This window comes from Pygocentrus nattereri, chromosome 13 (genome assembly GCF_015220715.1).
Source record: "Pygocentrus nattereri isolate fPygNat1 chromosome 13, fPygNat1.pri, whole genome shotgun sequence".
In the NCBI taxonomy this organism is placed as follows: domain Eukaryota; kingdom Metazoa; phylum Chordata; class Actinopteri; order Characiformes; family Serrasalmidae; genus Pygocentrus; species Pygocentrus nattereri.
This window is the reverse complement of record NC_051223.1, coordinates 28,847,973-28,875,963: the sequence shown is the minus strand read 5'-3', so window position 1 is coordinate 28,875,963 and position 27,991 is coordinate 28,847,973. Positions and strand designations below refer to the sequence as shown.

At 39.8% G+C, this 27,991-nt stretch overlaps 2 protein-coding genes across 10 annotated transcripts; one reads left to right on the top strand and one right to left on the bottom strand.

The window, feature by feature from the left end:
- Nucleotides 1-172: 172 nt before the first annotated feature.
- Nucleotides 173-3,887, bottom strand: srsf2a (serine and arginine rich splicing factor 2a). Of its 5 annotated transcripts, XR_005131314.1 has the most exons (4): nucleotides 3,368-3,885; nucleotides 2,293-2,611; nucleotides 1,012-1,098; nucleotides 173-514 (listed from the first exon to the last, which is right to left on the bottom strand). XR_005131314.1 is itself a non-coding variant. In XM_017702624.2 (3 exons), exons 1-2 carry the CDS (start codon nucleotides 3,721-3,723, stop codon nucleotides 2,305-2,307), a joined length of 663 nt encoding a protein of 220 aa, XP_017558113.1. In that variant the 5' UTR covers nucleotides 3,724-3,885; the 3' UTR covers nucleotides 173-1,761; nucleotides 2,293-2,304. The 5 variants fall into 5 exon arrangements, 4 of the variants coding, with proteins under 4 accessions (XP_017558113.1, XP_017558119.1, XP_037399998.1 ...); XM_017702624.2 differs by having other exon boundaries at nucleotides 173-1,761; XM_017702630.2 differs by having other exon boundaries at nucleotides 173-1,098.
- A 3,346-nt stretch (nucleotides 3,888-7,233) lies between these two features.
- Nucleotides 7,234-27,805, top strand: rnf157 (ring finger protein 157). 5 transcript variants are annotated; one of them, XM_017702658.2, is made up of 19 exons: nucleotides 7,235-8,061; nucleotides 8,853-8,971; nucleotides 12,431-12,519; nucleotides 12,625-12,771; nucleotides 13,332-13,449; nucleotides 14,043-14,109; nucleotides 14,227-14,270; nucleotides 14,767-14,886; nucleotides 15,113-15,272; nucleotides 15,920-16,032; nucleotides 16,631-16,863; nucleotides 17,165-17,273; nucleotides 18,333-18,441; nucleotides 18,537-18,718; nucleotides 19,880-19,948; nucleotides 20,047-20,095; nucleotides 22,045-22,164; nucleotides 24,221-24,255; nucleotides 25,304-25,438. In XM_017702658.2, exons 1-18 carry the CDS (start codon nucleotides 7,974-7,976, stop codon nucleotides 24,253-24,255), a joined length of 1,971 nt encoding a protein of 656 aa, XP_017558147.1. In that variant the 5' UTR covers nucleotides 7,235-7,973; the 3' UTR covers nucleotides 25,304-25,438. The 5 variants fall into 5 exon arrangements, with proteins under 5 accessions (XP_037400158.1, XP_017558147.1, XP_017558138.1 ...); XM_037544261.1 differs by lacking the exon at nucleotides 22,045-22,164 and having other exon boundaries at nucleotides 7,234-8,061; nucleotides 19,883-19,948; XM_017702649.2 differs by lacking the exon at nucleotides 24,221-24,255 and having other exon boundaries at nucleotides 19,883-19,948; nucleotides 25,304-27,805.
- Nucleotides 27,806-27,991: the final 186 nt, after the last annotated feature.

The following is a 27,991-nucleotide window of genomic DNA, read 5'->3' as shown; positions in this document are numbered from 1 at the left end:
ACAGATGGTCATACTTGTTAGGGTGGCAACTCACTATGAGTGTTTGCCACAACTATATTCCCAGCCAAAAATAAAAATCCAGGCCACAATTGGTGCCCAATGCGAGTGAAATTTGTTAAATGGACTCAACTACAAGTAAGCGTGTTATTTCATTAAAGAATTACATCTACACTTAAGCATTAACAAAAATTTATTAGCATTCACATGGAACTTACAATTAAGTATTTCTTCCACAGATAGACAAGTGTTGCTATTGAAAGAGTGATAAATGGATTCTCCCTCCCAATGTGCATCAGACTCAAGATGTCAAACAAAACAGCCCCCCCACCCCCCAACAGAAAGACCTGAATAGGACCATTCTAAAAAAAAGACGATCTGCTGCAGCTTAAAAACCGTCAAATCAAGCCGTTACACAGGAGCAATCAGGAGAATACTGGAAACAGCCAAGCACTCTGCACTGCAACACGCCACCTTAACAGCTAACCAGCAATACTCAACTGCTGCGCAACTGCGCCTAGTGCACAAAAGATACACAAGAGAGAATATTAGAAAATCACAATTCCGTGAACTTAGTAAGTACCACACAAAAGAAACACGTTTGCTCAGCAACCACAAAAGTATGACTTTACATGACAAGTATTTAATTTTTGTCCAAATCAAATTTGATTGGCTTGCATAAGTTCAATACTTGGCCAAAATTTGCCTACACAGTAAAGAGAAAGAGGAACTCATTTACTATATCCAAGACTTGAATACACAAGGTGTTAAAGAAAAGGATTAAGGAGTTGTGATTAAAAAGAACTTACTTTATTGTCTGGGAGATTCAATTACATGAAGTACTAAACAAATGCAAAAAACTAGCAAAAAATGAAAAACGTTTTCACCTAAGAATCCCATTTATATGTAAATATTCAATATGACCACAAACTTCAAAATATTTGATACAGAAAATTCTGGACAACTGACAAAAAAAAAAAATCATTTAAAAGATGTAGACCAAGTTACAATAACCTTTCAATCTGATCAGGTGAATTTAGAAATCCGCAGACGTCTCCATTTGAAGCGATGCTCTCTGTAGTCTCAATCATCTGAGATTATCTAGGAAAGAAAAGAGTTAGTGAGCTTTAAGGAACACAGAAGTAGATGATAGTTATACAAGCAAATTGTGGCTTGTACATCTCCATAAAAGTGAGTTGCTTGTTAAGCAATGCTCACTTTTGGTGACCTTCAATAAAAAAAAAAAAAAAAAAAAAAAAAAAAAAAAAAAAAAAAACTTCCACACAGCAACAAGCTTCTGGCAAGTTGCATAAGTTTATGCGTACACCTCAATTGGTGTCAGGCAACCTCAAGTAAATAAACCAACAAACCTGGGGGTGGGGTATGCATTTCCAAAAGCAACTTTAAGATGTCAGCATACCAACGCACAAAACACTTAGCAAGTAACTGCCTAATACTTTCACTGGGAAAACAAAAACTGTCAAAAAATGCTGGTTGCTGACTCCTTAAACAAGCTTTGAGAAACCACCCCCTTTCCATCCTGCTTTTGTCTATGCAACGATAGACATGGGCGTATGAGAAGGATGATGAAAAAGGCCTCAGTCCATAGTCCTTCGAACGTACCTCAACACCACCTCAACACTCAATGAGACCGACCTGCTCCATAGCAACCGCCAACCAGCAGCAGGCAGCCAATGGTCGGATCACACACTAACTGCTCTCAAACTGCCCCCAAACTCCTCTTTTGCAAACAGGAATCAGCAGCTTGGAGGAAAGAATTCCACATTTAGATGAAAGATTTACCACCCATTATCCATTGTTTTCAAATAAAGAAATACTTACTGCTTTACCTTCAACTGCTCCAGACCAGTTACAGGATATGCATTAAAAGACATCTAAATCATGCATTCCTTCTTATTCTTGCTAATGTGTTTGTTCCCCAAAGTTGCCGATAACAGGCTGACAAACTGACATTTAAGTTGAAATGCTTGGCGTAGCATTGTCTCTTATGCGTGTATATTCTTAAATACACCTTATCTAGACATGTCCGTGGGAGATTCTCCCCCATTTCGTCTGGCACTTATTAAACTGCCTATATGTAGTGACCGTGCACTGCGACTTGCAGCCATTTTGGAAAATATGCACTGCATTCCAGTAATTTAGTGTACTATAAAATCAGCAATAACTATTTGAAACATGTAACTACAAGTTAAGGTCTGTTCAGGTTGGAACACATTCTTGATTATGGACAAAAAAAACCTGGGCCACCATATTTACCCAATTGCCTCTGCTTACCTAGGCTTGGGTTCATGACTCCTGAGCAGGTCCGTTCCCCTCAGGAGATTTGGCTCGGCTCCTGGATCTGGATCTCGACTTGGACCCCCTGTTTGATCGAGGGCTGCGACTTCTGGAGCGAGACTTAGACTTGGATCTCGAGCGGGATCTGGACGCCGATTTGGACTTGCTGCGACGCGGCGTGCGGCTCTTTGAGCGAGATCGGGAACGAGAGTAGGACCTGGATCTGGACCTCGACCTGCTGTAGCGGGATCTGCTTCGGGAGCGAGAGCGGCTCCTGCTCCTGGAGCGGCTGTGTCTCCTGCGACGAGGGCTGCGGCTACAAAACATCGGTAAAGCAAAAAAGTTAGATACAAGAGACTCTCTGCGAAAGGAAAATACACAAAACTGATAAGTTTTATCTCCACGTTACGAAGCGAGTTCAGAACTTAGTCTAAGCCAAAAGAGTTGATAGCCATCACACCTGTAGAGTTAGCCAACAAGCCGACCGCTGGCCAACGAGTTTATTAGCCATAACGTCTGCTAGGTGTTTGGAAAAGCCAAAGTATTGCAAATGCTGTAACCATATGCACCTAACTACAAATAAGTGTTAATTATGCAAATACTGTTTCTTTAATCGACTATGGAAACTGACCAGCTGACTACTTTCCCCCATAACTTTACTTTTTCGCGGCATTACAAGCTAATGCTAACCAGCTAGCATTGGGGTCAAAGGCAGGGCTCAAACAAGAAGGCCTCGATTACGCACAGCGATCCTACTTGCGAATAAACAGGTCAAACACGGCTTAGCAAACTCCAGATCGATCACCAGTTATCCATGCTGCATCATTTAAGACTGAACACGAAAACTCGAACAGGAAGCTAAGCGAAGCTTCGTAAGCTATAAGCTATCTAGCCTTGGATCAGGGCTGAAGCGGCGCTCAGACAGGGCCTACACAGGTAATAGCTAGGTTAGCTCATTCTCCGCGCTTCGAAGCCGTTTTGGCACCTTTAACGGTTAGCCAGTGAGAGTTCCAGTCGGAACAGGCACAACTGAGTAAGTTCTTTCTACTGTTATTAACACGCCGACCAGTACCTGCGACTTCTCCGTCCGTAGCCACCGTATCTGCGTGGTGGGCCTCCGCGGCGGCCGTACAGGGAATCGGGCGGGCGGCCATAGCGCGCCATCTGCACCCGCAGTTCGCGCCCGTCCAGGATCGCGCCGTCCATCGCGTCCATTGCGTCCTCCGCGTCCCTCTTGTCGTGGAAACGGACGAAGGCGAAGCCGCGGCTCTCCTTGGTGTAGCGGTCCCGTGGGATGTACACATCTCCGACGCGTCCGTATTTCTCAAAGACGCGGCGCAGAGTCTCGGGCGACGTGCGGTACGTCAAGTTGTCCACTTTCAGCGAAGTCATGCCCTCGACGTCGGGCGGAGGGCGGCCGTAGCTCATCTTTACTTTACCAACCTGTGTTCTGAACTAAAAACACTAACAACTACAGACAAACGATCTCGAATTTAAAAGAAAACAGCGACGCTGCGGCCCATGAATGTGGCGCGGAGAACGAGCAACACGCTGCTGCTGCCTGAAATGGCGGCGGAGGGCTTTCCGGGGCGGGACGCGCGGAGTCTGCGATCAACCGAGCGAGGTCTTCCGGGTTTGTGAACCGCCGGACGGCGAGGCCAAATAAAGGAATTCACTCGGAGCGTCTGAGTAAAGTTCCGCTCTAGAAATGCCTGATCATTTCTCTACAATAATGCATTCACATCCCGCAGAAAACAGCCCAAAATGTTTTATATTTTTATATTCTGTTATATTTTAAGCGCGTTTGAAGTCCAGTTACAGCAGATTAAAAACTGACCAAAACACGTCTTTCTTTGCTTTTTTAGTGAAACATAATTTAAAAATTACAGGAAGGTCTTGGGCAAGTGTTTAGAAACTATTTAAATTCTTCGCTTTTCACCGTTTAGCTCCATTCACCTGCATTCACTGAGGAGCGTTCTCGCGTTTTCCAGTCATGTTTTTATATAACGGGGGACAGAAGTGGCCGAAGAGACCATAGAGCTCTCACAGAGAAGCGCTCAGAGGTGGACGAAGTACACAGATCATGTACTGGAGTTAAAGTAGAGATACTCTGGGTAAAATACTGCTCCAGTAACAGTAGAAGTCCTTACTCTAGACCTCAACTTGAGTAAAAGTACTAAAGTATTTGCCTTCAAATGTATTTAAGTATCGAAAGTAAAAGTACTAAAAGATTAATTATGGCTCTGATGTCCTGTTATCATTTTTATAACAAGACTCGCTTCATGAACTCATTGTAGGTGAAAATCCTCCAGTGTCTCTCTTGGTAAACCAGTCTTTTAATAGAACGTCATTAATTAGTGATGCTGATGTCTATTAAAATAATCATAAGCACAAAACATTGAAGGTAAACAGTTTCCATCAGGGAGAACCGAGTGGCTCTGAAATCACTTTTACCAACAAGCAAAGTTTCAGTTTGAGATTACTTTGTAAATTAGTTACAAGTTGAATAAAAACTGGCTTTAAACTCAGGAGCACAAATAAGTTTTCCTTTAGTGTATTGATCTGTAGGTCTCTGTTCATAAACATGAACTAACCGAAACTAATTTACTATAAAATGAAAGTGTTTGTATGAATTCAGAAAAAAAGAAACATGCCAGTCACGACTGCATGTGTACATATTTCTATATTGTGGTCTATTTACAGGTTAGATTAGTTCCATCATTAGTGTTCTTGCTTTGCGCTTCTCCTGTTTTGACGTGTTACCTTTTTTGTACACACAAAAACCGAAAGGAATGACAGATTTCTCAAAATGTACTGGAGTAAAAAGTAAACTTTGAAATGTCATGGAGTGAAAGTAAAAAGTCGCCCAAAATGGAAATACTTAAGTACCGATACAGAAAAAAAACTACTTAAGTACAGTAACGAATTACATTTACTTAGTTACTGTCCACCACTGGAAGCGCTGCGACTCCTTTGTCAGATTTCCATGGTAAAAGTAGAACAAGCTGCCACGTTTAAATGGTGATTCATCTCTGACTCTGTCTAATAGTCACAGCGTAAAGCAACGAACCGTGAGCCTGTGTCTCAGTGGTTGGGAGAGTAAAAGATCTGCTGTAGTAAATGCTTTGTATGTGTGTATGTATGTGCATGTATCCATTGCTTATATGCATGTGTAGGTTTTATGTTTGCTATAGTAATTATTTTTAGTAATTATGTTTTTCCCCCTTGTGTAGAAGTGACCTGCCACCAAATGTGAGGAATGGGTGTATCAGATTTGGTGTGGGGATTTAAAGTGTCCCAAAGTACTTGTTTTTTGTAAAGGTACATTTGAAAAAAATAAAAGCAGTTGATCACAAAAAGCATTTGTCAAACAAAAAAACAGTCTAAGGCTGTTAGCCTCAAGTTAACACACACGCTACAAGCTAACATACTAGTCACAATATCAAAATATGATACGTTATACTGTTGGTACGGGTGGTTGGTTAGTGTAGTGGTTAACACCTTTGCCTTCTACACTGTAGACTGGGGTTCAATCCCCACTTGGGTAAATACCCTACACTATACTAATAAGGGTCCTTGGGCAAGACTCCTAACACCATCTTGGCCCCCCCCCTGTGTAAAATGATGAAGTTGTAAGTCGCTCTGGATAAGAGCGTCAGCAAAATGCCATAAATGTAAATGTTCCATCTTTATGAAATATGCTTAACATTAAAAAAGGATACATAAAAAAACAACATTAAGTGCCTTAATGTGAACACAAACATGCATATACAGTAGTACTGTGCAACGTGTCCACAATAGGTTTTTAACCATAATACAATATGTAACATTAGAAAGAATACAAATCAACAAAAATGAACTGTGTTCAAAAATTGAACTGTGGTATCCCACGATAGTGACCTAGAACTGATGTTAATAAAAATCAAATATGTTATATATTAAAATCTGTTAGATATTAAGTAAAGTGAACAAGCAGCATAAACTATCCTTGCTATATTTTGTTAAGCCTGATTGTTTGACTGCTCCTTTGCATTCTTAGCAGGGATGCATCGATGCTGCTATTGGTATCAGGTATCGGTGTAAAGCTGTGCTCATTTTCTCATATTTACATTTACATTTACATTTATGGCATTTAGCAGACGCTCTTATCCAGAGCGACTTACAAAAGTGCTTGTCATTACTTCAGAATATCTCATGTTAATAAAGGTCGACATAATTTTAAAGAGCTTTGCTCTAAATTGCTACCTGAATACTCGTGCTCATGAAATTCACCAGTAACAACATGCTCAGAAAGCAAAGTGTCAACTGACTCCATGGAGGTCAAACACAAAACTGTTGACCACTTCAAACATTCTGCCTTGTTATCTTCTCTCTAGGAGCAGACTGTGCAGCATTAGTCTGCTTTTAAACACTCAATCGTGCCACTTCTCTAACACGAGTGGGGGTTTTTTAGGCTTACAAATGGGGTGGAAAAGTTTGCAAACATTTGCTTCCACAATCTTTATATGCTGACTTTACTCTGACTGAAGACTGGCTAGAAGTATAGCAGATGTGATTCCTGCTGTCGCTGTGCTACTGAGCTGTTCTCCACTGCAGTGCTGGGCACTTCATTTTAAAATCAGCTCATTTTAATGATTTGATTTTTAAATTGCACTCGTTTACACTATTCACTTAATTACAAGTAGGTTACTAGGTAGTATGGTATCGGACCTGACATTGGTGAGTACTAAAAATATGAACCTGAACTCATATCTGAAAAATATGGTATCACTGCATCACTAATACTCCGTTACTACTGTATGTAAAAGTTGAAATGAATCCAAACTAGTTGACCTACATTTGTGCAGACTTACTATGGCACTATGGATAAGACACCTACTTGTTATGTCTGTTTTAATTCATTCACTCATTCAGTGCTCTTTAGCATGCTAGGAATAAGTGACTGAATTACGCAGGGCAGCACGGAGAGCCTACACAGATTCCACAGACGTGTCTTTTGTGATTCCCCCAGTTTCAGGACGGCTAGATCCCCATTGCAAATGCACCAACACGTGAAATGTGTGTAGGAAATCAGCACAGCCTGAGCACTGGCCCAGAGGGAAACCGCGCTAAATGCAGCGCTCAGTAGCAGTGCCTGTGCTGCACTGCAGTGATGTAGCTCCAGTTTTGGGAAGGTCAGGTTTAGCCCTGCCGGATTGGAGCTACTGCGCCAAAGCCCGGCTCCGGATTTATGTCTGACGTCAGACTGTGGCCATTAGGGCTCTCATCTGGCAGCATCAGCGCTGAGCAGCACCAGCATCCCACCACATATCGACGAGGGACGTGGGTGTCGGGTGATGTCCGGGCTGCAACCGCACACACCGCTCTGATCGAGTCTCCTTCTGGCCGTCAAAGCGGCAGCGACGCGCTGCATGTTGACAAACGCAATGGCGCTGGACGCGAAGAGGTAGCCTAGCGCAGGGCTAACGGTGGAGCCGAAACAAAACGAGGAGCTTAGGGCAGCATTAAGGACAGCTAATCCCATGAACACTCAAAAATCTAACAAGGCACAAGCGAATATCAGCACTGCTGGGAGACGGAGGAGGCGATATAAGAGGAGAAAGGGACGCCGCGGGCTGCAGTTTTGCGCTGTCTTTGCACCGAATTTGAATGAATTTTGATTTGAAAGCTACCTGGAAATGGGAGCGCTGACAAGCAGGCAGAACGCCGGAGTGGAGGAGGTCGACATACCGTCCAACTCTGTTTACAGATACCCACCGAAAACTGGTAAGAAAAATCGTTTATATTAATAATAATGCTAAAAACAACATTAATAATAATAATGCTGATGATGATGATTACTACTGTCGCTGTTGTTATTGTTATTGTTGCTGCCGCTGCTGTTGTTAAGGATGCACCTTTATTCCCAGTATATTCGGCATCATTACTTAAAGGTCATTTAAAATCGTTGCTGGGCCCATTGAACTGCAAACTATTACTGATGCCCATTTTGCACTATCACTGTTGATGGAGTCCAGTAGTAAATGAGGATGATACAGATCTGGCTTTCTTAGCCAAATGATTCCTTCTTAAATGGCCCACCTGACTAATAATCAGACAGAGGTTAATCTGACTCTGTGGAGCCACCACCCACTGCGTCTGATCAACAGATTCTCACGTTTGATTGGGAAAGGCCTATTGCAGTTGTGTTTGATTGTAGTCATTCATCCAGTTGTGGGCTGTGTAGATTATACTGGGCAACAGCAAGACTCTTAGTCTTTACCTTACAATGCCACACTGCAGGGTATTGTAAGGTTCAGATCTGAGCTGCATGACCAGGTGTGATATAATCAATATTAGTACTATGTTATGTCAGCAGTGCAGTGCCTTATATTGTGTAGGTTTCTATGTGTGATGTGTATTTTTATTTTTATTTTTTGTATCTGCCTGGCTTCTCGATCAGTGCATAGTAAATGTAGATTGTGTAACTGAGTTTCTTGGATTGTTAAACTACCCTGTGTATATTTAAGCTCTGACAGGCCAAAAGGATTCTCATGTGTGCTGTTTTTAATGTGTAGGGAGTTACTTTGCCAGTCATTTCATTATGGGAGGAGAGAAGTTTGACTCATCCCATCCCGAGGGTTACCTGTTTGGAGAAAACACAGATCTCAATTTCCTGGGGAACAGACCAGTAACGGTAAGAAGCTAAATGAGAATTTGCAGAAGATGCAATACAGTTTGTTGCTTTTGTGAATCTTGAGAGTAAGTCCATCTTTTTTATGCTGATGTATGTAATCAGCACTGTAACACAGTTTTAAACCGCAATGTTTAGGGTTATAAGTGCATTTTTAAAAAAATGTATTGAAATGTTAGAATCCATTATAATTTATAATAACAGCAGCCTCTAAACTGTGCAGTCTTTTTTCAAAATACTGTTTTCTGGTGATTTAAAAGCGGGTTAGTATTTTTTGCATTCCACTAGTGTGAAAATAGTTCCTCCAGTCACATTTATATACTTGGTGCATAATAGTGAATGATTCCAAAAGAAACATTCATTTGAACTGTGGTGAGATATGAGAAGGCGAGTCACGTTGTTTTCACCTTTTTCCCTTTTATTTCACATTTTATATGAGCTGAAACATTTTCCTGCTTGTATGATTTTATTGGTTACAGTCAGTCTTTTCACCTTCTAAATGTCTATGGCATGATGGTTGTATGAGGCCAGGTTTTGAATGCATTATTTACATTTATATTAGAGCTCAGTATGTTCGGAAAAGTAGTTTTATCCAAAATATTGAGCTGGTTCTGAAAGACTTCTGTTATGGTGTTTTTGGGGGGTTATCATGAGCCATTTTCAAAGATGGAAGTGAAAGTATTATTAATGCACCATGGCAAATAATCTGAGTGAAAGTAAATTTAATCAAGCCCACAGGCTGGATCTAAAGCATATAACATCTGCAAAACTTTTGTTCACTTTCCCTGGATATGGATTAAGCCTGGTTGGAACTAACTTGTGCTGGCTTGTACTGAAAATTGTATTTAAGGCTGAAGTTTAACCAGCCTTATTATAAAATTTTTAACTTTAAAACTTTAAACCATTAGCGTTGTACAGTGAGTTGTGTTTTTATCATTATTGAGATAGGAGTTTCCCCAATAAAACATCATTAAAGCTGTAATGGCAGAACAGATCAAATACCCTCATACATACAGCGGCGGGGAGACATCGTTACATTACTAACTCGAACTGTTAGAAGCTTAATGAGTGCTCCTCTGTGCTGGGAATGAACCCTGCTCTCTGACATGGGGGACCAATAATTAAAAAAAAAGCAGCTCGAACATTCCTCCATCCTGAGCTAAAAGCCTCTAAAAACACATCAAACATTTGGATTGTTTTCTCAATATTGCATTTTAAGTGTCACGACAAACATGTTTAATAAATCAACAAAAATAAAATTCTTGTGTGCCTATGTAAAAAAATAGATCTATATTTATTTGCATTGTAGCCTTTATTGAAACAGCTGTGGAGGTTGACTTGGATCATATGAAGCCCAAAGATTTGAAGTATTTTGTCTGCATGCAGCTACTATGATTTCTGAGTTAAAACCAATTCTCATAGTTCTCACAGTTTTCAGACTACACAGGATTGTCTTATGGCTGAAATTCATTTTATCCTTAGTTTTGTGCTGTATAGTCAGGAGTCTCCATGAGCATGGAATCCAGAATATTACGGCTGGAAGGGAAATACAGCCCTCGCCTCAACTGACACCTCAACCGAATGAGCTGAAAGAAGCATCTTTATGGTTAAGTGATGTGATTGAGGTTCAGCATTCTGTTCAAGATGTATTAAGGTGCTCAACAGTGCTTCAGTATTGATAGCTGGAAAGAAAAAGTCATGATGTTAATGTCTGACGCTAATTTCAACAAATCTGTGGCATGTACTAATATATGACTGCATCCAAAACTACTATACTAGACATACTGTACTAATAAATGGACTTTGGATGTATTACCTTCACATACTATTTCATATAGTAGTACGTAGATTTGCACAAAGCCTTATTTCAACTCTTCAAAATTTTTGTATGCCGTATAAGAGTCAGCTGTCCATCATGGACATTTTATGACATTAGGGATCCACAGAAATCATTTAAAATCGCTTGAAATATAATGTTTCATTAATACAATAGCTGTTACAACGTGACAGAAACCCAGACGCTAGCGGATGAGAGGTTACACGGTTTATTTGTCTACCTAGCAGCCAAGGCAACAAAAAGGGGCATAACACAAAGGAGTAGTCCAAGTTCAGTCCAAATGCACAATAACCAATCCAAACAACCAGCAAAAGTACCAAAAAGGGAAAGGCAACAGACGTAGTCAAAAACAGGAATCCAAAATATCAAAATCACGCTTAAACAGAGAGAACAGGGAGAACAGGGAGAATACGCTCAGCAAGTTTCAGAGAGAACAATACCTCGCACTGACTGATTGTCAAACCCAGGCTTTAGTACTCTGTGCTCTAATGAGACATCATGTGACATCAGTTAAAAGTCTGGGGACTGTGAGTGCTGATAGGTGCGAGAGCCTGAGCCCGGAGTCACAGGCTCTCCCAAGGAAATCTGGGAGTTGGAGTTCAACTGATGAGTCCAATATGTGACAATAGCCTCTTTCTTCAGCCCCCTAATGCCCACTCAATGGAATGGAAATGGCTTGTATTTTTAATGAATATAATCACATTAACTGTTAAGTAACTGTTAAATGTTACCAGAGTAACTAGGCCCTCCGTGTGTGTGTGTGTGTGTATGTGTGTGTGAAATGTGTCTTTGTGTAGATCATAATCTTGATGCATGAAGTTGATATAAGGGGAAAAGGAGTATGCAGCCAGTTATATATACAACTTGTCTGGGGTTGCAAGATGTTTATTAAGTTGCTTGCAAAAGGGGGGTCTCTTTTCATGCAGTCTGTGTCTCTTTATGTGTTAGCAGTGCGCATTAATAGCTTCACTGATCTCTAAGCAGGCTGGCTGGTGATGTTGTGGATTTAAGCAGCAGCTTACTGTGGGTAATACACAGAGTCACATTCAGGCTGTACTCCTGAAAGGGGGAGGGGCCGGGAGGGGCAGGGGGCAGACTCGCCCAGAGCTGACCTACACACACAAGCTCACAGCCATTCCGGCACGTGGACATGTCTGTCGAGTGTCATTTTCTAGAGAACATGGATGAGCTGTGCCAGACATCAGCTCTTTAATGATTCACCCACACAACACTCCATGATATTTTTACACACACACACACACACACACATTGTTTTTTTTTTGTATTTAGAATGTTCCTCTTTCTCTTGATAGGGAAGATCTGAGGATCAAAACTGATATGCAGGGACACTGCAGACATTAATCATTGACCACTGCTGTGTTGGCTCATAGATTTCCTTTGAGAATGAAAAGACTGATGAAGGTGCCTTTGGAGTCTTTTGGTTGATTGTAGCAATTGCAGTTCTCTATTAACCTTTTTATTCTGCTGTGTTTTCTTCTCTCTAACCTATTTCTCTCTAACCTATTTGTAACTAGCAAAGATACTTTTCTCTAGCACTTTTTGTAAGTCGCTCTGGATAAGAGCGTCTGTTAAATGCTGTAAATGTAAATGTTTTGTCTTTATAGTTCCCATACAATGCTCCGCCACCACATGAGCCGGTAAAGACGCTCCGCAGTCTCATCAACATCCGCAAGGATACCCTCCGACTGGTCAGGTAAGAATTTCAGCCTCTAAAGAGACCTTTCACTTAAGCTGTTCAAATATGTCTGTAAAGTAACTTATTTAAGAAAACTGAAACACACTGGGCTTCTGCTTACAGATGTAGTGAAGACATGAAGTTGCCTGGACAAGAGGTTGGAAAAGGGCGCAGTTGCTACAATATTGAGTTTACTTTTGATGCTGACACGCAAGTTGCCATCACTATTTACTACCAAGCCGTTGAGGAGTTCCACAATGGTGTGCCCATGTGAGTTGGAATATTATATTTCCACTTACTAAAACCAAGATGAAATACTTGTTACCAGAAAATGAATGTAATGGTCATAAAAGCCCTTTAAGACATTATCAAAGGACATTTTCTTTCCATTTTTTTCTATATTTAGATATGATGCATAGACAGATAGACAGACAGACAGACAGACAGATGGATAAATAGATCATCAACTTTAGTTTAAGAATATTTATGTCCAGATCAGGCGAACTGTGTAGAAACACACAGTAGAAACCCCCCCCCCCCCCCCCCCCCCCCACCAAAGCCAAAAAGAGGTCTAGATTTGATTTTGAGTGTTCAGGTTTGATTTCAAGTTCGATTTTTGAGTGTTCAAGTTCGCTTTGTCAGCATCCAAATATTTATAGACCGGTTTGTAGATGGATGGATGGATGACCTTAAACAGCCTTGTAGTACATTTCACACATTTTCACCACTTCCTCCCTAATTTGTTTCCTTGCACATTATAAATCATGCTATCTTAAAAGCCGTGGATTGATGATCAGGTCCTTTACTTGTATATTTGCTGTTATTGACAGATATTTACCACAGGACAGCTCTCTGCAGTCAGAGACTGTGCATTTTAAAAGAGGCGTCTGCCAGCAGTTCTGCCTGCCCTCGCATTCTGTCAACTTGTCAGAGTGGTCAGATGAAGAGGTAAGCATGTATTTAATGTCAGTCCTTTCTGTGAAGCATGTGTGCACCTGTATAGTTGTGCTTACATCTCTGTTACAAATGTAAATGCAACAAAAAAGTGAATTTTGCCTTTAGCATCTACCTTTTATAAACAACTTTCCCCAGAGGCGAGGTTCATTGTAATAACTGTTACAATTGTAACTACATCATTTGAAAGCTGTACTCAGGCTTGGTTAACGTTTGCTGTGAATTGTCTACATACTTTGAAATGAAGCTATATTACAGCTACCAAAAAGATGATTACAATAATATAGCTGTGAATTCTTATCCACACTTATCCAGACATTCCAGTAAATGAATAAGCTTATGATGAAAAAAATATTTGTGGTACAAAAAGAGTCTTTAGAGTGAATAACTGCTGTCAAAATTGGCAGATGTTGGTATAGGGGTATGAGTAGATGACCAAAACCATGTTCTACCTTAACCTGTTCAAGTACATAAAATATCCATGTTACATTTCACCCCAAGTTAGTTTGCTCGCCCCTACTGTATATGACAAAGTGTAAGAGCATGTGCCTGCTGGCTTTTAGTGATGTGAGTCTGTTATCATTCAGCTTTTATTCGACATGGATAAAGAAATCTTCCCCATGGTTGTGCAAGCAGTGGTGGATGAAGGAGATGGTGAGTTGAGCCACACAGTTATTGGCATTGCCCCCTTACCTTTACATGCAATTGGTACTCATGCCAGCACATCAGCATAGAAAGCTTTCCTTTTATTTTTGTATTTTTTTCTTACAGAGCATCTAGGACACTCTCATATACTTCTCGCAACCTTTGAGAAGGTATGTGTTCCTTATTGTATAATTAAGATACCATAGGGATGTTGTTGTTGTTCTTCCTGTGATAAAAAGATGCTATATATATTAAGTGGAAATAAGTTAGCACAACCTCTACAGAGAACACACTTCTGTGCACCTCTGGTGACATAAAATTTGACCTGTGCACATTTTGTATTTTATGGCTTATTTCTTTTTCAGGATGTTAAACAAAAAAAGTGGAAAAATGGCATATTTAAATTTGGTCTCTTTTGATGATGTATATTTAATTTCACTTTACAGATCAGCAAAACACATAAATTGCTAGGGATTTTCAAACTTTTGTATACAACTGTAGATATTGTTGGTGATGCGCATTACAACACACTAATTCCAGCACTGGTAAAATATATGCTTAGCTGTATGAAACAATCACCAATAAATTAGACACATCCTTTCATGTATGTTAAAGAAATACGTGGAAATAAATTATGTACAAAAATCTCATTCCCTGTCTTTACAGCATATGGATGGCAGCTACTGCGTGAAACCCCTGAAGCAGAAGCAAGTAGTAGATGGTGTTAGTTACCTACTGCAGGAGATTTATGGCATAGAAAACAAATACAACAGCCAGGAATCTAAAGTAAGTCATTAATCTCATTCTCCTCAAATGGATTAATGGAAAAGAACTGAACACTACAGCTCGATTAACACTTCTAGTTTAGCATTTACTTTAGCCATTTTAAGTATCTTTTGTATCTTTGGTAACTGTACTGGTGCTGCCATCATCATACAAGTAATGAAATGCCATTGTTCCTCCATTTTGATCTATTCAAGACCGCAATATGGGCTATAACTGTTGTTTACAGGTGGCCGATGATGAGATTAGTGACAACAGTGCAGAGTGTGTGGTGTGTCTGTCAGATGTGCGTGACACACTCATCCTTCCCTGCCGACACCTGTGCTTGTGCAATGCCTGTGCAGACACATTGCGCTACCAAGCCAACTGCTGCCCAATTTGCCGCCTGCGTAAGCACACTCTCACGATCCCTCCAAATCACATTTATTTTCCTATATCAGGCTACAGAACTGAGAGCATAGAAACTTTACTGAACACTATAATGCTTCTGAATTACATGTGTTCCTTGGTTCTATGTAAATAGAATATAATACCATTAGGGGTGGGCAAAATGACAAGGTTTCATCATTATCACAGTAATTTACACTACAGTATGCTTTTATGAGCATGTTGTTGATATTGTCAGTAGTTGAAAAGCACGTTTTATCACAAATAGAGCATTATTTGTCTTGTTTAATTGGATTTCATGCATCACAGCTAGTGAAATGTAAAATAAAAATCACTGTATTTGTGGTTTTTGATTGATTTTTAAAAAGTAGTTCTTGGTGGTTTTTTTTTCTGTTCCAACTTACCAAACCTAAAAATGAAATATTGTGATGCATATCGTGTATTATGAACATTTCTTTGTGTATTATATTAAATATTACTCATATCACACACACCTACATATTATTAATTATAGTACATTCATAGTGCATTGAATTTATTTAACATTTTCTTATATTCAGTGTACTATTTTTTGCATCCCGAACAGCTACAGTTGTTTTTCCCTTCACCTAATGATCAAGTGCATTTTGCTATTTGATGATTTTTGCAGCATTCCGAGCTCTGCTGCAGATACGAGCTTTGAGGAGGAAGCTTAGCCCTCTCCCACAGAGCGGATTCAACCCAGTCATCACTTCACAGACATCAGACTCTGAGGAGCATTCGGTAACCAAGCAGAGCTGTGTTTTATCTCTTAAGGCAGATGCAACTGGAATTAAAGTGGTCATCTTTTTCTATGAGTGCAGGCACACCAGCTGCAACGACTGAACTCTACTGTCAAAAAACATTACATTCTCTGAAACAGAGGGGATATGGGGGGGGGGGGGGGGGGGGGGGGATGAAGTAAAATTGGTCCTTTCATCTTGAAATGTTCAAACAATGTGAAGTGCAGCTGGTTTTTTTTGTTTCTTTTCCAAAATTAAAGTTAGCACTTTTCTGTGGGGCGGTGTTTTAAGGCGACATGGCACTTGTATAAACCTGTCATGACATAAACTTTTATAAACACTTACTCCAATAGATGTCATCTGTTATAAAGGCTGCTTTTGTTAATGTTAATGCTAAAAATGTTAAATTACTTATTCAGCAATTTCAGTTAACATTCATATATAAAGTGTGTAGTTGACAACGAGGAAACTGATGACAAGAAGTGTGAATCAATGTGGTCCCTAACAGGTGTTTAGACTTACAACATTTCCATTTTAAGAGCATGTTGTAGGTGCTGTTTTACAATGTTAAAATTGCTGCTGATGACTTTGTATTTCAGGCCTCAGAGCACATCCCACAGGGCTTTGAGGCTGTGTCTCTACTGGAGGCACTGAATGGACCCCTAAACCCCTCACCAGCTGCTCCACCACTGCAAGGCCTGACGAAGGGGCATGTCTCTGGCACTCTGCCTACATACGGCAGTGAGAGCCACCACACAGCTCACTCCCTCTCCCCTTTGGAGCATTCCATCAACTCCAGCCAGGGCCTCAAACTCAAGAAGAGCGGCTCCAAGTGAGTGACTCATTGTGCTTTACCTGAAACGGCACACAGAGAAAGGCAATTCCAGTGTGTTCTGTCTGTAAAAATTAATAATGAAAGGTATCATCCACTCAGGATGTCTTTGCTTCTTCCCTTGTCGTCTTCTAGCAGTAGAACTGAAGGACGTAATATCCATGTTTCAGATAATGTATTTGTTCTATAGACCATTTAAGGACGCCTGATTTATAAAGCGTAGTAGTCATGCATAGGTTATTCATGAGTTCATGTGTGAAGATGCAAACAAACGTTTCTCTGCATTGTGGAACTTCTCCAGGTCTCTCTCTCAGAATTCTTCAGTGCTACCTGAAGAGGAGGATGAGAAGTCGTGCAGTGAGTCTGAGGTTCAGGCTTGCAGGAGGAAACTGCCTGTGGACCAGCAAGAGGTAGAAACCCTTTACAAACACTGCACATCCACAAATACCTTTAAATTCTGAGATACTTACAAACGAAAGCAAATTGTAGATTCAGTGTGGCCTGTTTCTGAAGGCCACCTAGGGACCAATTCTTGCGGCAGAATGGAAAATGACTCTGACATTTTAATTTAATTTAATTAATATCATTAAATACAGTATTTTCCTCCTGTAAGTCTATAGTCAGATGAACAAGGGCACTGTTGGCTCTCAAATGCTGTAATTATGTGGTGAGCTGCTAGTGAGCAATAAGGAATGAAAGAGGAGGGGTGAAAACCATCTGCAGAAAAAATAATTTACATCTCTCCAGAAAGATATCTTCGCCAAGATAAAAAGGACAGCACAACTGCAGCTTTTGTGAAATAAAACTCATGCACCGTAATACAAAATAATATTTAAACATGAATTTTGACTTGCTTGCTCACCTACAAAGATAAAAATACACTTTGCTTCAAGTTTCCAGTAAACTCTATCAATGTTACCAAATTAAAATATATATCGCATAGTTAATCTGAGGAACCTCCACAAGAGGCATTAATTGCATTTTATGGTACTGTAAAAAGGGTTAATTGACTAATAAGAAACATAAATAAATTTAGTGAAGTTGTGCTTTTCTTATAGCATAGTCCACAAGTTTACTTTGTACTCTTACATATATTAACTACTTTTTGTTTTATTATGTTGTCTGCCTCTTACATAAAATACATTGTTCCTGTAATTTTAAAAATATTGCAATAGTCATCACTTCATGATGAAAGAGCCCATACAAATGGTCCAAAATGACTTGAGATAATACCTTGTTAAGTAAATATACATTAAAATTGAAAAATGATTTTCCTTCTACTACAATGTAACTTTTATGGCTATGTGTGATTTGCGATGTGTTATTGCAAAAAGAAAAATTGAGATCTTTAAGAAGTGATTTGCATGCAGAAGGTAAATAAATAAATTAAACTATTATTTGTAATGTTTATACCTTTCATGTATACACTGAAAAAATCTGAAACAGACTGGCTAATGTAAATGTTTCAGTGTGGCGTTACTCCTGAAAGTGACAATCTCACACTATCATCATCTGGAGCCATAGACCAGTCCTCTTGTACCGGCACCCCTCTCTCCTCCACCATCACCTCTCCTGAAGGTAGGACACAGCAGGGTGCTGACCAACTACAGTTAAATTTCTTATGGCACCTTGAATACAGCTCACCATCCCTCCACTCCTCCTTTCTCCCACAGACCCCGTGAGCAGCAGTTTAGCCCAGTCCGTCATGTCCATGGCATCATCTCAGAGTCAGCACTCTCAAATCAGCACAGACACACTCTCCTCCATGTCTGGCTCCTACCTGGCAGGGGCGGAGGGAGAAGAGCCAAATGAAAATCCAGCTGAGAGCAGGGGACCTTCGCGACAGGAGGGGGAGGTGAGATGGAGTTGGAAAGGGCAAAGTAAAGCCCCCTGAAATCATCACTGTTCACATTATAAGCTCAATTCCATTTTTTGGCTCTTTGATCTTTCTAAATGAATGGTTTACATTCGTATAGGTAAGTGACTCACATCTGTCATTAATGTGAACAAACCTGTGTCCTGAAGCGACTTGCGTGTACACATCCTAATTAACAATCTCAAGTGAATAAATTATGCATGTCGTGAACAACAAACAAACCAGCAGAACAGGCCTTCGTTGCGAAGATAATTTGCTTTGAGCAGCTCTCTTTGAGCAGCTGTTTAGAATTTGAGTAAAACAAAGGGGAAATGGCCGGATGTTTTGATTTTGCATCCTTTACTGGCACTAACGGGAGGTGTTACACTGGTGCCATGTTTACTCCTATATGATGGTGCTTCCACAGTGAGGAAAAAAGGTAAATATGAATTTTGATCACACCATTCTCATTAAGGTCACATGGCCACGAATGAATGGATATGTATCCAATCTAGAACGACATATGAAGTGGCTCAGGTCTGATTTGAAAAGATCTGATTTGCATGTCCACAAAGATTAAGGTAAAAAATCAGATTTATACCAGCAATTCAGCCTGTTACTGTGAAAACCAGTGTGTCCAACGGTTTTTAAGTACCTAAAAGGTTTGAGTGGCGATTAATGTTGATATCGCAACAAGGTGATAAAATTGGTGGCTTTTGGCATCATTTCCCAGCAGTTTTTCTGCCAGTCGTTGCCAGTCGATGTTTGAGCAACAGAAATGTCAATATTTTGGAGCTATGGACATATAAACGTCACTGAAAAATATAGCGCTCTTAATTCATTAGAATCACATGCATGCTGGCTCTACATGAATGTAATAAAATACCATCAAATATGATACATTTATATTACGTTGAATTTACATTGAATTTACTTTTATCCAATGCACTCACAGCTACAGCTACTGTTGTGCTTATTTCACCTGATAAGCAATTACATTTTGTTATTTATTGATGTATGCAGCAGAAAATGTCAATGTTAGCATAAATCCTCATATCTCAATTTTTGTCAAAAACATTAACAATAAGGAGAACGGTGTTAGCCATTCTTTGCCATTGTGAAAACAGTCTATCATTTCATAGACTTTTTTTGTTTCATTAGCAGGAAATGCCCAGTGAGTCAAATGACCATAACTTTGTAGCAGCTGTGGTTGAAGAACAGGATTCAGAGGTGCAATGAATATTACAGTTAAATGGAATTAAAATTCAGATTCACCTCACAGCTAATTGCCAATACTTACTATCTCTCTGGAACTTTGTCTTCCTCAGGGAAATGATGTGACAGAGGAGGACTGTGCATCTCCTACTAAAGACCAGGGTAAACATGAAATATGCTTGGGTGATTGTTTTCTTTTCATGCATTGATATCCAGTTGTGCATAATGAAGGAGAGAGAGAGCAAGCATATTGCAGTGTGCAGTGTCACCCTCTTAGTGCCTCATTCTTCATAAAAATGGCTCAGTCACTCTAGAAATATTATATTATTGGGCTGGACATTTTGTTGAGGTGATTCAGCAGTGTAGTCTGTGAGAAGAGCTTAAACACCAGTCCGTTCTGAGGAAACGTCTGTGTTGTGTGCTCTGCATTTGCAACTTTTGTGCTGGTTTATTTCTTTTGCATGTGCTAATGACCTTTAACTGTCCACACTGCAGATGTAGACTTTGTCTCGGGTAGACAGTAGTGTTACTTTTGTAAAAGAGCACTTTGTCGTGATATTAACTCCAGTGACTTTAGTGATCATCACTCTATCACGCTTATAGGAGTATTTGGGTCATTTCTTGTCTGTGAAGTGGTTGTTAATCACCAGTTATTGATACATACTGAAAAAAGTAATACACTGAATTTATATGATTAGAATATGTACATAATTTCCACACAACTTACATATATTACGTTAAGACAATTACTCCCTAACGAAGGCAAACTGATCCAAGCCTCATTTATGACACCTCTTCTTAATAGTAATGCAAGGTATTGACTAGGTAAGGCATGGGAATGTGATAGTCAAGTTATAGCCACAACTTAGTACACAGTGGAAGCGAGATAATACTGTGATAATTAAGTTGTGGCTACAACTTAGTAAGGTTTGGGAACAAGATCGTGAAGTTGTAGCCGTGACTTAGGAAGGTGCAGGAACAAATGAATTAAGTTGAAAATTAGGCATGGGAATTGGATAATTAAGTCATGATAGATAATTAAGCAGTGGGCACAACATAATAAGCTATGGGAACAACATAATTAAGCCATGGCCACAAATTGGGGAAGAGATAATTAAGTCTTGATAGGTAAGTTGTGGTCATGACTTGGTAAGCTGTGGGCACAAGATAATTAAGCCGTAGTCACAAATTAGTAAGATGTGGGAATTAATTGGATAAACAGTTGGCCATAACTTATCACAACTTGCTTATCCACACTTTATTCATTCATAGGCATGACTAACTTGTTTCTGCACCTTCCTAAGTCTTGACCGAAGCTTAACCATCACAACTAAGTTATCTCATAACTTATTTCACACCTTGATAAGTTTAGGTTGTGACTTATTGATGTCATTCCCATGCTTTACTAAGTCATGGACACACGTTAGGATCACATTCCCACGGCTTAATAAGTTGTGGACATGCATTATTTTTACTAAGATGGGCTGTCACCAGTGTGACTACATACCATACATGTGTTGATATATGCATTTTATTAATGTGGAAATTATATACATATTTGAAGTAAATTCAGTGCATCGCTTTGCTGCTTTTGAGCCAGTGTGTTTGGTTTAAGGTCTGGGTGTGTGTTCCACAAGGAAGGAAAATTTTCAGTGATATTCTGGGAGAGGAAAGACTATTTGCATTGTGGTGTTGCAGTGTTAGCATGCTTGGCTTCTACTTCATTGTTAACAGCGGCTGCTTTTGGCTCACGTGTAGTTTCTTTTATGTTTGGTGTACTTGTCAAAAAGAAATGATGCATGCCAATCTAAAATCTAATTAAGTATGTTAAAATGGATTTGATTGAGAAACTGTATCTGCTGATATTGTGTACTAATTCTGAGCGTTTCCTTTTCTCCCTCTTTTCAACATGCACTTTCATGCATGTGTGCATGTGTACACTGTCACATCATATGTGCATCTGTGCATCTGCCATCACCCAGTGGCTGTTACATGACATCCTGCACCCCCGCCCCACCCCGCCCCACCCCGCCAGTCCTAGCCTCCCCCTACAATCTGCTGTGCTCCGCTGTGCCTTGGCTGTTCTGTTTGACCTCTGACCTCGCTTGCAGGTGGGCGCGGGAGGAGTGAGGTGCCTTGTCCAGAGTTTGACAATAACAATCAGGGGCAGTCTGACACCCACTGTCTGACAGGCCTGGACAATGAACAGGCTCCTGATGGCCGATTCGCTGGTGAGTGGCAACCTTTGTGATAGGAGGGGATTGGTTCTGGATGTGCCGAAGAGATTGGCAAGGGTCAGAACTATGGCCTTCTCTTCCTTCCTGTAGCTGGGTTAAAAGGAAGATGGTAAATGCACACATTTCCCCTGATTTTTCCTGTTTTCTACTTAGAGCGGGTTTGTGTGGACAGGTATGTGTGAGTGGTTAGTATCTGAATGCATCCATCTAAGACACAATCATAAGATTTAGCTGATACTGTCTGCCAGCTCCTAGGTGCTTTGCATTCATTCCTCCATCTCTCTTTTCACCCTCTCACTCACACCATCAGTGTATCTCATACCCAGCTCATAACACTGCCATGAGTGGACAGAGAGGAAACAGAGATACAGTGAGGGGAAACAATTATTCAGACTGTTGTAATGACTCTCTTACCATACATAAGTCACCCTGGATCTGCTTGACTCATGTGAGCAAGTTTAGGCGCAAGAGACAAACATATTTTGGAACTGAGTCCATTCATTAAAGTCCTTTAAGATCCATGAGAAGAGGCAGTTTACATTCTCACATCAAGCAACACCTGATCTCCTGTTCCTGTGCTCTACCTCAAGTATAGCCCCAATATGTTTTGCATCACCCAGTGTGCAAACTGTGCATGACAGCATACATACATGCAGATATAAATATGGCTCAGACAAAGATGTTTTTGGTTTTGTTATTTTATATATTTCCAGTGCATATATTAAAATTCTAAATTTACACGTCATTTGACTTTGTACTTTTGAACAAAATATGAACAAAAAAAATGATATGCAAAGCATTAATAAAGATTTGTTTAAACGTGTAAAATAAATGTAAAAAACAAAGTGAAACCACAAATAAAAAGTAATAATATTAGTACGCTGTTGTTGGTAATTACAGCTTTGTAAAATCTACATTTTCCTTTGATGATGTGTAATTGTTTGCAGAGAAGCAGCCCCAAATCATGACGCTCCCTCTTTCGCACTTCGCTGTGGGTATGCTTTTCTTAGGATCATACAGACAATCCTTCTGATTTCAGTAAATGCTTGTTTGCGAATTGCAGTCATGCATCTCTGGGCTTTTTGTGTGGAGCGTAGAAACAGTGGTGACTGCGATGCAGGTCATTGCTTATTATTGTCATTGTAACTGTTGTTCCTGCTACTTTCAGGTCAGTTAGTTGTGGTCCCACGAACTTTCCACTTGCATATTAAAGAACAGTTTGGACTGTTAGTTTACTTTTTCTGTATGAGTGTTTTTTAACAGTGTCTTTTATAGTGACACCAAGTGCAATTTAAATGCTTAGGAATATATTTATATAAAGTCCGAAGTCAAGAAACATAATGTTTGGAAATTTGAGGTGGATATATGCACTTGAAGTATATTAAATAACAAAACTGTCTGATCACTTGTTGTACTACACTATGTGGAAGTTCATGATAATTATTCAAAGCAATTGCAAAAATGTTATCTTATTCAAGTCCTTAGTTGTGTTTTTAAGAGGATAACTACATATTGTCACTGTCGTGACGGAACCTGATATCTCTGAAACTTTACAGGAGGAAGAAAAAACATTCATAATGTTGATGTAAGAATTCGATTCTGAATAATTTGGGACTACTTCTGTTAGTCTGTTTGCCACGACATGTTCAGACTATGTAAAGGGCAGTAGTTCTTTTTCAAATGGTGTAAACAATGAAAATGCCAGGTTTTTACATGACAACAACAATATACTGGTAGAAAATAAACTTTTAATAACATTCATGTGATAAGATCAAAGCATTTGCCATCACTTACTAACTTCTAATCATGACACAGTTCATCCCATGCATGGAGTCCTCAATACGCCAGTCTTGCATCACCTCTGTACATTTCAGCCTCTCTCTCTCTAAATCCAGCTCTCTTTTCTGTGAATGTCCTATTGAATCTCCTGTTGTGCTGTAAATGTGCTCTTTTCTTTCTTTCTCTCTCTCTTTCTGTCTCTGTTTGCATTTTTCCTTCCATCACCCCATCTCTCTCTCTCTATCCTCCTGGATGTCTGTGGAATGGACAGATGAGGACTCGTGTCCTGTCCACATTGAGGAATAGGTATGGATTAATGGCAAAGGACCAGTCACTTATGAGAATGAGTTTGCAGAGTGTTCACATTGGACTGTTTTTTCTTTTAGTTTGTTTCACACTTGTCACCAAAAAACATTTCCTTACTCAGAGGAGCAACTGGACTTGGAGAACAATGGGACAAAAGGGTCTTGTCTGGTCACTTTTTGATAGTCTGACTGTGGCATGTAAAGCAACAAGCCTATGACTCCCTTAATCAGAGAAATCACTGTAATGGACAGCCTCAAGTGCTGCTTTAATAAAATGGTAACCAAATACAGTGTAAATAAATATACCAGTGCTGCAACACAAGCACTTTAAAATCATGTGGCTTCATATATGGCACAGACATCATTGCATTTTTCTATGCCTCATTGTTTTGACTGAATTCACAATTTTGTATCTTTTTTGTGTTTCTTCAATGTTATCACTACAATATCCAGCATACAGTGTGCAAATACATCACACAACTATTAAGAAACCCCCACGCTGCGATAAAGAAATCTTGACTGTAGTCAGCGATGAAGAGGCTAATAAGTACAGGCATGATATTTGCCTTCCTAGCAGTAACATTTAATATCTGGCTTCCTTCTGAATTAGCCAGCTAATAAGAAAAATAAAAGTTTCAAACAGCCCCCCCTCAAGTATTTGCTCTGAAGCAGTTGCGGTTTTTCAAAAGTTCCTCCCACCTTCGAGATTCATCATCATCAGAAGGAAATCTCCCTTTAGAGACTGCTGTATGAGGCACATAGGCTGGTCTAAAACAGTTCAAGCAATGCTTTATTATTTAATTTGTCCTTTAAGCCAGGCACCACAAAGTGCCCTTTTTTCTGTTGTTCTCAAGGAGATGCTCAAAAATGTGAATAGGTGAAAAAAGATCACATGCTTTTTCAAATTCTTTCTATCATTTCTTGCTTGTTTTCTTCCTGCATATCAATCTTCTTTTCCCCTTCACTTTTTTCCACTCTGCACCCTCATTTACTGTAAATCTGTGCTGAGCTCTCTCACAAATGCATTCTCTGTCATATGTGTTTAATAGGTCTGCTGTACCTGGAAGCCTACCAACGTTCAATAGAGCCTCTGCCCCACCATGCTTCCACCAGCAACATCAACCTGGAGGAACAGGGCATCACCAATATGGGGTCAAGCCCTAAAAACACACCAAAAACTCGCCGTGGACCACTAGCTGTGTGAAAGACACCCCTCCAAAATGGCCATCTGCTGCGCAGCCTGACCCTGTTCCAGCATGAGGGTCGTCAAGCAAACAACTCTTCATCTCATCCCACACCCTGAACAAAGCAAAAGAAGAATTTACAATCTTTTTCATCTTCATTTGTTTTCTTTTTCTGAACTCTTAGTATTAGGGTGAAACCCAACAGTTTGTGGCTTTTCCTCTTCATTGTGCTGAAAGATGTTGTGTTTACACCCGTGTTTACCTTACCACCCACACGGAAGAATCCCAAAAAGGCACTAATAATGACCTGATTAGGGCATTTGGTAAAGATGCCTCATCCGACGTCTGATTCATGAAGTACTTAAATCTTCCTCTGACAGTTGATTGATGAATAACATCCAAAACTTTGTCATGATTATAACAGAATCACCTGATTTCTCTCAGCAGACTTTCAACTGACCCATCAAGAGTTCCAGTAAACGTTTGCATGCACAGAATCTTCTTACAAACCTATCCTTCCCGAATATTCAGTGTTCAAATGTCTAAGATGTTGCACTTCCTGCGTCGTGACGAAGAACCGGCAAAAGAAGAAAAAGTCTACACTGCAAGTGGAGGGATTTGTAACTCTCAACAATAAGCCTAACAAAAGACAATGAGCATAACGAAGGGTAGATTTTAAAAATTGACCCCTAGTACGCCTATTTGCTTGCTCTACACAAAGTGAGATACAACATCTAACAGGATGAATTTTAGAGCAATAATACATCCTTGTATTGTCCTCATCAGTTTTGCTGCATCTTACTGAGCTGATCTTACAGCTGTGCATGTCACAAAGACACGCAATAGCCTGAAGCTACAAAGCTGCCTCACCTGACTTCCACATCAGACTGGACAGTGTTAGACTGGTTAAGGACAACAAAAAAAAATCACAGGTGGATGAGGAGAATCTGCGGAAACCTGCCAAGGAGGTCTATAAATGGCATCAAGTCTCAATGCTATGATACATTTAATATCACAGAATTACAATCATGTGTTACGTTTACAGTTGGTGGAACATGTGTTGAGGGAGGAGTAGCACAGTTAGCTTGTTGTTGAACAGAACATGGGATTAAAATGCTGCTAGTACCCCTTGTTGTTGTACAGGGAACAGGTATTAGAATAGTTAATGAGGGATATGGGTTGCCAAGCCAAGTGCCAGTGTAACTGGCGAACCAGGTCGTTTAAAAAAATGATATTTCATGCATTCCATGTGGCAAGAGTGCACTGTCCTTATTAAAAGTGTTTACTTGGCTTCTCGGCCAACTAATTTGGCTTCATTTTAAATGCGGCTTAGAGTTTAAAATGTGCCACTCATTGAGCCAACAGACAGTGGATAACACTGAATTTTGCTATGCTATTTTCAAAGGGAATAGACAGAATAAGCTTCCACGTTTTTGTTGTATTAGCAGTGACCTTATGATTGTTAACTCGTTAATAATCTTTAACCAGTTTGTATTTTTATTTGCTTGGGACTTTTCGGGACCCTGTATGTTACGACTAATGATGGTACAGTTGAGCCGCCCGCCGTGATGTCATAGTTCTCCCAGACATCTGTTCTAAACAAATCTGGAGAGAATTTCTAGTTCAATCATATTTATGATCTCTTGCCTGTGGGCATTTTTTCTTTGTAAAGAAATGTTTTTCTTTTTTATTTTGTGTTAGCGTAGCTCTCGTTGTTGTTGTTATATGTTAGTCTGTCGGGTGTGTTCTATGAAATATGAATAATGATGTGAAATTACAATTTCTAACACAATGTCACCTTTCACAAGTGCACAATTAGGTTTGTTTGATTTTCCCTAGACCACAAGTATGTGGTGCATGTGGCAAGTGTTACACAAGCATGATAGTTTCAGCTGGTCCCTTCAAGTCAGTAGATGTCCATTGAAGAAAAAAAAGAACAATACATGTATATTTGCAGTAGATGTTTACACTAGCCCTCTCCTTACAAAAACACGTTTCAGATACTGTAGGCTTACTGATTTAGAGAACTGTATGGGCGTTCCTTGTCCTTTAAAGCTAGAGAGATACTCAGTCATGCGGTGAAATTATTACAGTCGTTAGATTGTCTTTGAAGGTACTTATGCTAGAGACAGCTTCCATCTTAAATGCATTATAGAGCATGGTTACAGTGTCCGAGTGCTCTGGAAGGTATTGGTAGGACTTTTTGTTGTTCTGCTGTACTGTTTTCGCTCTGCACCAATAGGAAGAATTACTGTGATCTGCTCCAAGATAAAACATGGACTGAGACTATACGTTGATCACTTTTATAGAGTGAAAGACACAAATGTCAAAAAAAAAACAATAAACATTTCTTTATTTAAAATCTTTCATTGACTTAAGTGGCCAGTTTCTTTCCTTTATTTTGAAATGGACAAATAAGTCATTCACATTTACAGCTGCCCACACCTCCACAGTCTTAGAGCATAGTTATTTTACAGTGCTGCGCTCATAAAGGGCCCATATAATGTAAAACACAATTTCCCTTGCTTTTATGAAATGAAGGCATTTGAAGTA